The sequence below is a fragment of the Lathyrus oleraceus genome, chromosome 6 (genome assembly GCF_024323335.1).
Source record: "Lathyrus oleraceus cultivar Zhongwan6 chromosome 6, CAAS_Psat_ZW6_1.0, whole genome shotgun sequence".
NCBI lineage: Eukaryota > Viridiplantae > Streptophyta > Magnoliopsida > Fabales > Fabaceae > Lathyrus > Lathyrus oleraceus.
In genome coordinates this window covers 289,662,652-289,674,546 of record NC_066584.1, presented here as the reverse complement: position 1 = coordinate 289,674,546, position 11,895 = coordinate 289,662,652, and the positions used below count along the sequence as shown (strand labels likewise).

The 11,895-nt window shown below is 34.8% G+C and overlaps 1 protein-coding gene across 1 annotated transcript; it reads left to right on the top strand.

Moving 5' to 3' along the window:
- The first annotated feature begins 4,975 nt into the window (after positions 1-4,975).
- LOC127095246 (uncharacterized) lies at positions 4,976-7,137 on the top strand. Its single transcript, XM_051033961.1, has 3 exons — positions 4,976-5,063; positions 6,506-6,673; positions 6,752-7,137. Exons 1-3 carry the CDS (start codon positions 4,976-4,978, stop codon positions 7,135-7,137), a joined length of 642 nt encoding a protein of 213 aa, XP_050889918.1.
- Positions 7,138-11,895: the final 4,758 nt, after the last annotated feature.

The window sequence follows — 11,895 nt, the reverse complement described above, 5'->3', positions numbered from 1 at the left end:
TAGCGGAGAAGACTGTTGGAGTTTGAAGAGGAAAACCACATATTCTTGAAGGTCACCCCGAAGCTAAGGAGAAAGTAGTTGTTCAAGGCAACGAAGTTGTGTCTGAGGTACATTGGACTGTATCATATCATAAGTCGGGTAGAAAAACTTTTGGTTGAAACTCCCTGTACATAGACCTTAATATTTTGTTAGCACAATCTTTGTTAGAAAATATTTTTCCCAAATTGCTTAGTTTGTTGATTAAGTGGAGGAATCGAGTTTGCATGGAATGCATGGATTCTCCGGGTTCCATACGAAATAGTTCAAACTCCTTTATAAACATGTTAATCTTAGAATCCTCGACATCATTCGTTCCCCCAGAAAGAGTTTGGAGAGTGTCCCACATAGCTATAGCGCTCTTATGACGTGAAATTGAGTAAAATACTTTTGTGCTTAAAGCTGGTATAAGAATGTTCCTTGCTTTCAAATCTTATGAAGATTGTTTGGTTTCATTATCTATTTAATCCTTTGGGTGTTTAACAATATTGTCATTTCCCTTAGGAATAAGGTCATTCGGGGACGGATACCCATATATTTTGCCAACTGGTAGTAAATGTATAAACATGTTCTCTTTCCAATAAACATAATTCCCACCTTTAAAAATAGGTGATCTATTATATGCTTCATTTGGATCATCATCGTCTGCCATTTTCTCAAACTTTTGGAGTCGATTAGACTTAATTAAAAAATTGGCTCTGATACTAATCGTTAGGTGAGAATATGGAGTAGATAAATAGTATAGAGGGGAGGGGGAGTGAATAGACCCTTATTAAAACAATTCAATCAATTTTGAAAAATAGAATATCACAGGCTTTTCAAATTTGCATGCGAAAGTCTTAAAAGCGAAAATAGAGATCTTATACTTGTATTGGAATTCAACCACGTTGACACGCACACAATTCATAAAATTCACAAATTGTTCAAAGGAAATGATTAATTGAGTAATTGTAGATTACACGAGATGTGCCTGATACAATTGATACAATTAATATCATATTCTAACAACACTAGTTTTTCCAGAATTTAATCTGCACTAAATCTCAATTAGATATCAATTCTAACAAAACCTAACCTTACGTAATAAATCGCTACCAACTGAATAAACTATAAACTACACTAAGAATTGAAAACCTAAACATGCAATCATCCTACAAAAATTAAATGCAAGTGTGTGTGTGTGTGTGTGTGTGTGGGCGTGCGCGCGCGTGTGTGTATGTGTGTGCGTGTGTGTGTGTGTGTGTATGTGTGTGTGTGTGTGTGTGTGTGAGTGAGTGAGTGAGTGAGTGAGAGAGAGAGAGAGAGAGAGAGAGAGAGAGAGAGAGAGAGAGTATACATCGAGATATACAGTGGTTCGACGTCCTTCCTCACTTTGCCTACTCCACTCTTTAATGGTTTCCCATTAGAACCCATTTTGTTCCTTTTTATTTTGAAATTTTTTATAAGAGTTCATACAATCACTAATCTAAAATAATTTTGAGAAAAATAAATCTCTTATCTGGATCTTAACTTGTGTACATCGTAATGCCAAACTCTTATGTGAAATCTTTACTCGATTCTCGCAATCTACGTGTGTGGAAATCACCCCCTTGATCCCATCGATTTCTTGAGTGATGAAATATACGAATATTTGAGATGGACTCCACTTTGTCTATAACCTTCCACACAGTCACTACTAAGGTAACCTGGAGAGAATAACCATCTTCTTTTCACTGGAATTTGGCAACCTCAATCTTACAAGCTTCCTGAAAAACTTTACCAAACTTTCAAATGAGCATGTGAAGTGGAATAAGAAAACATGAAGAACTTGATCCATTTCTCGTGTGATTCGAATCACTTTATAACTCTTATTCGAGTTAGGGAGACTCATGATTCAAATCAAGTACAAAGCCTAATTCGAGTCAATTTGGATAGAGGCAAATTGAGAAATATGAAAAACTATCTGATTCGAGTCAAGTGTAAAGTATGATTCAAATCAAATGAAATAGAGATAACCCCAGTGTTTCTGATTCAAATCAAATGCATCTTGTGACAATTCACAAAGTTGTCTGATTCGAATCAAGTGAAAAATCTTATTCGGGTCAGAGTGTTTGAAAAACTTTGGTTTTCCTTAGTTTAGTTTGATTTGAGTCAGGATATAATACATGATTCAAATCATGCACACAAAATCTCAAATTTTCATGATTTTAAAATACCTTAAGATTTTTCTTTCCACCTAACTTGAATCAATAACACATATGATTTTTGTTTCACTAACTCAAACAATTAACTAAAAACATCATGATCAAATTCATATATAACAATTTATTTATGCATGCTAAAACAAATCGTTTCAAAACTTGATTCAGAGACGTGCAATTATGAAGGAGACTCAATAAAAAAAATGAAACGAAAGGGATAAGACAAATAACAAAACCGTTTTGGGATTCTCCCCCTGAATGTAATTGGGACATGCAACTCGAGTCTCACTCTTTTTGATACTTGACAAGCTTTCACTTGGAATTGAGTCAACTTTAAGGCAAAAGCAAAACATTTATGCTCCCCCTGAAACATTGTACACAAACAACACAACATAAGGCCACATAAAACAATTCTAGACTCACATTAAATTTTTTACCCCATTGTCAACATAAAAAAGAGATTGAGCGAAATGAGTCTAAAAATCAAATAACCAACCAAAAACGAATATTTCCAGATGAACACATGAGTTAAACAACTAAGAAGAATATACAAGAACAAAGATCGGATATGGAACATGAAGATAGACATCATACACGAAACAAAAATGCAATATAGGCATGCAACAACATTCAATGACATACCATTAAGTGATCAAAACTTATGAGATATCAAGTCTTTCCATAAGTACAAATATTGTGAATACTATTTATATTGGATTAATCCATATTAATAATATTAAAGAGTAAATTATTTAAATGTCTTAAGTTATTCTCATAATAATATGGATGTATGTCACCCTTCAATTTGAAACCATGATGGTACCTACAAAATGAGTTGATTATTTTAGTACCATAAAGTCGGTTAGCTAAGTACCCACGAGTAATGAAGAGGGACATGGATGGCCTAGAATGAATTTTCCTATTTTACATATGTCAGAGTAATGTATATGGACTCCTTAATCGAGTATGATTGTAAAATATATGATCATAATCCGTAGTTATTTACTTTAACAGTCAACTAGCATCGATGCATTCTAAAGTTGTATGTACTTAGTAAAGACCCTAAGTTATCATAGTGTTGATGATTTTTATTTTCATTGATGATTCTCGTAGTTCAAAACGATCTTGGCATAGGCATATTTTGTTGTTGCGAATGATTTTGAAAGAACTTGTATGAGTCAATCTCTCGATTATACAACAAAATAACCTTGTGGTAAACCATAAAGAAGCCAGTTAACATTTCGTCTTTAAACATGAGAAATTTCTACATGGTTGGTTTGTATTTGACTGATGATAGGAATCGAAGTTAAATTATTATTAGTAATTTTTTTATTTTTAGTCATATTAAATCCTATTCATTTGAATTATTATACTTGATTAACTATCAGTTTGATTAATATTTCTCCTTGTAGAAGACACCATTATAAAATTTTAGATTATAAGTTACAAAAAAATTTAAACAAACTATCTCAAACAATATCTGATCGGATGTGCAAATTTGTTGACAATAAAAATATCACTACCTCAAACTATATCTCAAATTTTACATATAACAATCTCTAAAAATGAATAATAAAAAACTATCCATTATAATTAAGACGGGTGAAATTACTTTCATCCATGTCAAACACAACTTTCATATAATGTAAACTAATTATACAACTTGTTATGCACAATGCCACATAAATAATATTATGAAAAGAAATATGCAGAATTTCATTTTGGATGAAAAGTGTTAGAACTAATTTATATTTAGTAGTATTAGTAGTAGTTTCGTTAAATTTAACATAGTTAGTGTAGGTTAGTTTTTTGTCTGCGTAATATTATTGTTTATGTATATAAACGGGTGGAGTTGTCAATAGTGGTGTGTACGTAACTACTTGTTGTAATCGTTTTTTGGAAGAATATTGGAAGTTTGTTATTTCAATTCTCTCTCTTCGTCCATCTTCATCTTTTTCATCCTGTGCACCAGCAATTGGAATCTAGAACTCCGGTTTAGATCCACAGGGAAACACAGTAAAACATGAGTGAACGGTGAGGCATTGTGTGATTGATTTCGTTTCTTGAATTTTTTATCAGAATCGTAACAAAATCACATTTCTCGATTCTGCATAATTGGGAAAACACTAGTGTTTGATGAGATATGAGTGAATTGCACAAGGTTGAAGATGAACGAAAATAATAATCTGAGTACTAAGCTTCCAATGTTCGATGGTAATAACTGGAATCGGTGGATGATTAAGATGTGTATGTTGTTTGACGCTCAAGATGTTCTTGATCTCGTCAACGACGATTACGTTTCAGTTTCACTTTCGAAAAATGCAACGTATGCATAGAGGAAGGCATTGTTCTACATCCATTAGTGTGTGGATGCGAATGCGTTTGAGAAAACCGCTCATTCGACAACGGAGAAAGTTGCGTGGGACACACTTGTATGGTGCTACGGGGATAATGCATCACTGAAGAAGGTGAAGGTTCAGTCTTTATGTAAGCAGTATGAGAATCTCAGCGTGAAGAACAATGAGAAGGTACATCACTACATCTCTAGAGTGATTCTGATCACAAATGAGATGAAGTCGTGTGGAGAAACTCTCTTTGAAGAAAATATCATTGAGAAGATACTTAGATACCTTACTCCTCAATTTGATTACATTGTTGTAGAAATTGAGCATTCTAATGATCTTAGCACCATGAGAATTGAAGAGTTGCAAAGCAGTCTAGAGGCACAAAAGTTGCGTTAGACTGAGAGAAACTCTAAAATGGAGGTAAAGCAGCAGGCTCTGAAAGCAGCTTCTGGTAAGAAATATCAGAAGCAGTCTTGGTCAGAAGCCAGGAAGAAATATGATGGTGTTCAGAAGTCAGCAACCTCAACTTCTTAAAGGCAGAAGAGTGCTCATAAAGGAAGGGAGAAGTATGACAAGAGGAAAGTTCAATGCTACTATTGTAAGAAGTTTGGTCACTTTTCAAACAAGGAAAGGAAGTTAGAAAAAGAAAACATATGCAGAGGAGATTTTGATGATGAACTAGTGCTATTGATGGCTTCTGAGTCTGATAGTGCATCTTTGGAAGACTGATGGTACATGGACACTGGTTGTTTAAACCACCTTGCTGGAAATAAGAAATGACTGGTTGAGTTTGAATCTGGTAAGAGGACCAAGATCAAATGTGTTGATGATAAGTATTTGAATGCTGAAGGAATGGAAATATCAGAGTAGTTCTGAATAATGGTAAAACTTCATTGATTCAGAATGTGTGGCATGTCCCTAGCATGAAAAGAAATCTAATGAGTGTAGGTCAATTCATTGACAAAGGATTTTCAGTTACCATGAAGGACAATCTTTTGAAGTTGTATGATTATAATCAGAAGCTGATTATGAAGTCAGAACAGGGAAGGAATATAACATTTAAAGTGAATGTTAAAACTGCAGTCTCTGAATGCCTTACTGCAACAAGTGTTGTGAAGGAAAGTGAGCTCTAGTCCAAAAGATTTAGTCATCTGAATTTCATAAGTTTAAGGCATCTTAATTCAAAGAAGTTGGTACATGGAATTCCTATAATTAAGAAGCCAGAGAAGTCATGCAATGTGTGCATGAGAGGGAAGCAACCAAGACTGCCATTTGCATATGAAATGCCTCCAAGAGCAAAGCATGCTCTAGGTGTAGTGCATTCTGACGTGTGTGGACCATTCTGATGAGTTCACAAGGATGACATGGGTATCCCTTATAAAGTTCAAACACGGGTGTTTGCTGAATTTAAGAAATTCAGAATTAAGGCTGAGAATCAGAGTGGTCAGAAGCTGAAAGTTCTCGAGCATGAGGTGACTACTCCATACACTCCTCAACACAATGGTCTTGATGAAAGAAGAAACCGAACCTTGCTTGATATGACAAGGAGCATGCTAAAGGAGAAGAAGCACTCTTGTACCTTATGGGGAGAAGTTGTTTCCACTGCTGCATATGTGTTTAAAAGGTATCCAACCAAAAAGCTGAAGGAAATTGTTCCTTTAGAGAACTGGACTGGAGATAAGCAAAGTGTGATCCAACTGAAGGTGTTTGGTTATGTTTGTTACAAACATTTTTCAGATTCTAAGAGAAGGAAGTTGGATGACAAAAGCAGAGTTATGTTGCTTGTAGGGTACCACAATACATGTGCTTATAAGATCTATTGTCTTGTCACTAACAAGATTGAAGTCAATAGAGATGTCATTGTGAAAGAATCATAATCGTGGGATTGGAATAAGTCTCAATCCAACTCTCGTGTGGTGTTAACACACGAGTTAACTTCTGAAGATACTTCAGAATTCAAAGGTTCTGAAGATGAGTCAAAATCAGAAGATACTTCTGAAGGTGACTCTGAAAGTGAGTCTGACTCTGAAGATGAGTTTGATTATGAAGGTGAATCTGATTCTGATCCAGATTCTGATGATGATTCAGACTCGTGTGGAGATCTAGACTCAGGTAATATTCTAGACTTTGTAGGTGGTCATGCCTCTTAAGGTGGTACTTCTAGGGTTCCATCATCTAATATTGTTTCAGCGTCCAAAGAAGGTTCTGAACAAGTTAAGAGGCCACAAAGAATCAGAAATATTCCAAGAAGATTTGCAGAGTTTGACATTCTGCAAGATACTGAAATAGACTCTGAGGGAGAAGTCATTATGTGTGATATGTTAGTAGATTCTGAAACAGTTAGTGTTGAAGAAGCACTCAAGACGAAAGTGTGGCTGAAGGCCATGGAAGAAGAACTTAACGCTATAGAAAGACATAAAACTTGGGAGTTGACTGAGCGTCCAAAGGACAAGAAATCCATCAGCGTCATATGGGTTTTTAAGATGAAATTGAAGACATATGGATCATTTGGAAAAAAAAAAAGCAATGTTAGTGGCAAGAGGTTTTCTACAGAAACATGGGTTAGACTACTTTGAGGTGTTTACTCCTGTAACGAGACATGAGACAATTAGACTAGTGATTACGATAACTGCTAACATGAATTGACCTTTGATCCATCTGGATGTGAAATTTGCATTTCTAAACGGTCTATTACAAGAAGAGGTATACGTGTCACAACCTTATGGATTTGCGAAAAATAATCAGAAAGGGATGATGTACAGGTTACATAAAGTGTTGTATGGATTGAAACAAGCTCCTAGAGCCTAAAATCTGAAAATTGATTCATTTTTCAAGCTTCAAGAATTCAGAAAGTGTGAGATGGAGTATGGAGCTTATGTTGAACATACTTATGAAGGCAATAGGATTCTGGTGTGTCTCTATGTTGATGGCATATTGCTGACAAGAAGTTGTTCAGATGAGATAACGGAGTTCAAGAAGGTGCTAATGGTGTGTCTCTACGCACAACCCATTTTATCCCCTCGGAGTCTATGTCTCCCTAGTGAGTTTTCCTTATGGAATGAATTATACTCCTGCGAACTTCTGATCTCTCTGAACTCTTTCCTTTGTGTCAACATTTCCCCACAAAGATTTATTTTAACATTCATATCATATGCATCATGAGGTCTCTTAGGGACCAAAATTTGTTTCTATATATTGTTATTTAAGCCCATTCTGCTGAGTCGATACGAAGATTTTAACCTTCATCTCCTCAGCTAGAATGTCCTTAAATAGGGGCAGCTGTAAGACCCTAATTTTGACCCTAAGATCCCTCATGCTATCTCATCATATGCATTAACATTGGGATCACATCTTGGAATCCTCCTTACCCTTCATTCAGTGGGTTTGCATTGTGAGAGATCACCAAGCATCATTTGATTATATCATACTTTGTATTTTATCATCTTTACTAACCAAAATACCAAAAATATGTCTTTGCATTTTGTCTAACTCTTTTGTAGGTAGTGCACATGCTCACCTTTGATTTATCAAGCTTATATCTAGGGTTTAAGACCCCAATTACAAAGAGCTCAATCAAGAATGATCTACAATGGATCTAAGCATAATATATGAATCCCCATGGTCTTCACATGTTAGTTTGATCAAGAATTCATCAAGAATTTGGAGTTGGTTTGCCTTGGAAACCCCAGTTCATTTGGGTATCTTGTGTAACTTCTTCAACAAGCTTCTTCAACAATTGATCAAATATTTCAAGGGGTACTTCAAATTTCTTCATATTAGGTATATATGATCTCCCATGAGTCCCAAATGTCAATAGAATTGCAAGATAGCAAGTTTTTTCATGGTGGTTGACTAGAGGAATTCATCTGATCAAAACCGGGGTTCCCTAGACCCTATCTCCTACAATTTTTATCGAATGAAAATGATTCCAAGATCAAAGTTACTCTAAGCTATATTGCAAACAACTTTTATGTTAGGGTCTAGAGCTATTTTTGCTTGGAAAGTCAATTTTTATGGTGAAAGATTATAGGTCATTTTGTCTAAACCCTAATTTGGAGGTCAACTTCCCAAGGCCATAACTTGCTCAATTTTTATGAGATGAAATATTTCCAAGTTGAAAAAACAAATTCAATATGTCTAATTCAACTTTGAGTTTTGTAGGAAGAGCTAATTCAACTTTTATGAGCATGTGATATGAGGATACATTATAGGTCATTTTGGACCAATGCCATTGACCAAGTGATTTTACTCAACTTCAAAAATGCATAACTCCTTTATATTAAATCCAAATAAGGTCACATTTGTGACTATTTTGAAGTACTTTGAGATAGATACAACTTTGATGAAAGACCTTTTCTCATTTGAAGCTCACATAAAAAGTTAGCCAAGTGGAATAAGTGAACATATGGCTTGACACTTAGAATTTTTTTTAACATGTTTGATTTTCCCAACTTCCACTTTAAAATTCATCATGATCCGGGATTCAAATGAAAAAGTGTCCAACATGAGAGTTGTTCCTCTTGATCTAACCTTTTCGAAAAGTCCAATTTCATCCAATTTGGACAAGATTTGAATGGGTTGCGCATAGCTTGAACATTGCATCATCATTTGGCAAGATTGAACTTCAAACTCCCCCACACCAATGCATGACATTACAACATGATCTCAGACTTGTTTGTATTCAATTATGGACCAAATGACATGATTTAATGGGCATGTACACGCCTATGCACCCATGCATCACTCTTTGTTATTTTTGGATTCCATGTTCAAGTGTGCAAATATCAATTGGATTGGCTATAAATAGAAACCTCTAGGTTCAGAATTGAGGACCCTGCACGCCAGCTTTGATCCCAAGCATTCAAACCCTCCCATTCCAAAGGATAATCTTGATAATTTCCATTGGAAATTGAGTTTGAATCTCACTATTTTGAGATTCAAAACTCCAAGGATCCAAAGCCTTTTGATCATTCAATTCTACTCTTTCAAGCATCCTGAGTAAGATCAAGCACAAGCAAGAGCAAGATCAATCGAGTTCAGACTTACATTGAAGGTATTTTTCCAGAAAATTTCATCTATTCGGTTCTCACTCAATTCTCCATAATTCTCTTGGATCTTTGGTTGTCTGAAGTCCTACCAATGTAGGCAACAAGATTAAGTTGCTTAGAGGTCAAATCGAAGCAACTCAGATCGTGCACCTAAAATTACAACTCCTTGTATCTCTCAATATACTTGGAGTTAGGATAAATTGAGTCCAGATTCGAGCTCAATGCCATTTTTACTTTAAAATCATGTCCTTCTTTTTAATTTTGGTGATGGTTGTGACTGAACAAGTCCGGTGAGACTCACCGGAGAAGGAGACTGGAGCTTTGGCTCCGGTGGTGAGTTGGCAGTCATCAGAACCATAGGATCCATTTGACTTTATCTAATCTCGCGTGTTAGTTTGAATTACCGTTTGTGTGGCGCACTGACTCAAGACCATGGTGGATTGCACGCTAGAGATCACTTGATCTGCCACCTCAATTAATGAGGGAGATCAAGTGGTCCACGTTTTTTCTGATTTTTTGATTTTCATTTTATTTGTTCTATTTTCATTAATTCATATTAATTTTAATATTGATCCAAAAAACATGAGAGTTTCACCAAAAAAATTTAAATAAATTCCTCTTTCATTTTCTAAATTAAAATTATTTTTTGGATCATTATTAATATTTTTCATGATTTAATTGATTTTGTGATTATTTTTAATTATTTAAAAATAGTTTTAAGTTTCCAAAAATTATGAAAATTTTTCTCCAAGGTCCTTTGACCTTGTTTGACCTATGATAAATCTCATGGCCATTTCTTTGGCGTTTCTATGAGGTTTTAGGAATTTGACAAACCATAATTTAATGTATATTTTATTTGACTTTAATTATTTAAATGCCAAATAAATTGTGTTGAGCTTCTAATTTTGACTTGTTGAGTTTGACTTGTGTTGTTGGGTCTTGGTCAAGGTTGATTTAACTTTGTTGAGTTAAGATCATTGGATTTAGGGGATTGATGAAATGTACATTTCATCTCCCAAAATGAACGAATGATTTTAATTTGGTAAAAGTCTTCCTTTGACCAATTTGTGTTGATTCCATTTCCCCTCCCCCTTCATCTTATTCCCTTTCTCTATTCATTGATATCATGGACCTATGATATCTCCATATCCTAAGGCTAGTTGATTGAAAAATCAACATGAGTGTGGATGAGATTAGATCCACCCTTTTGCATATTCTTTTTAAGTGTGGTATGTTTTAGGAGCATGGTTCATAATACCATGTCTCTAACATGCATTAACACTAAAATTTCTATTGCCCGACCTCAAATAGTTGAGACTTCTACATAAGTCCAATTATGATTGCTTAACATAGTGCTAAATTTGTGACACAAAAAGGCATAGCATTCTAGTAAGTGAGATTGTAAGTCTCCCCTCTTTCATGGTATTATGTGGAAACTTGGCCTTTTTTCCTTCCTTTGGAAGATGTCTTAGTTCAAGGATTCATGCTTGTGATAAGCGGGTTGAGTGTTCTCTAAAGAATGACTTAAACAAAATAAAACAAAAGCAATACTAACTTCTAATCAACTAACAACTAACATTTAATTTCAAATCATTTACTTTTATGCACTTTAATTTTAAGTCTTATTTCATTTTCCATTATCCATACCACTAAATTTGTTTATTTAATGTCATTTTCACTTTGCTCATTTGAGCCTTATCTTGTGATTATATTGTGTTTGTATATACTTGATTGTGTTTGTGGTCTTTTGACCTTAATGTACATAATAAGAACAAAACCCCTAAAAGATATTTTGTGTGGACTATTGGATTTGATCTGAGACATTGGACTTAGAATTAGGCAACACTCCCTATGCAAAGGACTTGGCCAATGCCAACTTTCATGAAACCAAGTGTTTGTGAAGTGAACTTTCATCTGAAGCAAGTATTGAAGATCCATTTGAGTTCATCTGTAACATATTGAAGCTCTTATTTTGAACTTGTGTCTAATGCCTATCTTTGAAGTCATCTGATACATGGGGAATTATGAAGAAGATCATGGAGTTACTAAGCTTGGATGTGACTATCTTTATTTAATGCCTTGCTATTCATCTTGCTATTTGTGTATTGATATTGCTTGATTCTAAAGTCCAAGGGAAATTTGGGTTTCTATATAACATTCTTGTTTATTGGATTGCAGTCCATCGGTCAGATCTTCTCAACTCTTAACTTTTAATTTTTGCTTAGGATTAGCCTCTTCGTCTCCTCCCACTTCTTAAATTTCAAATCTCTTCCCCCCTTTTTAAAA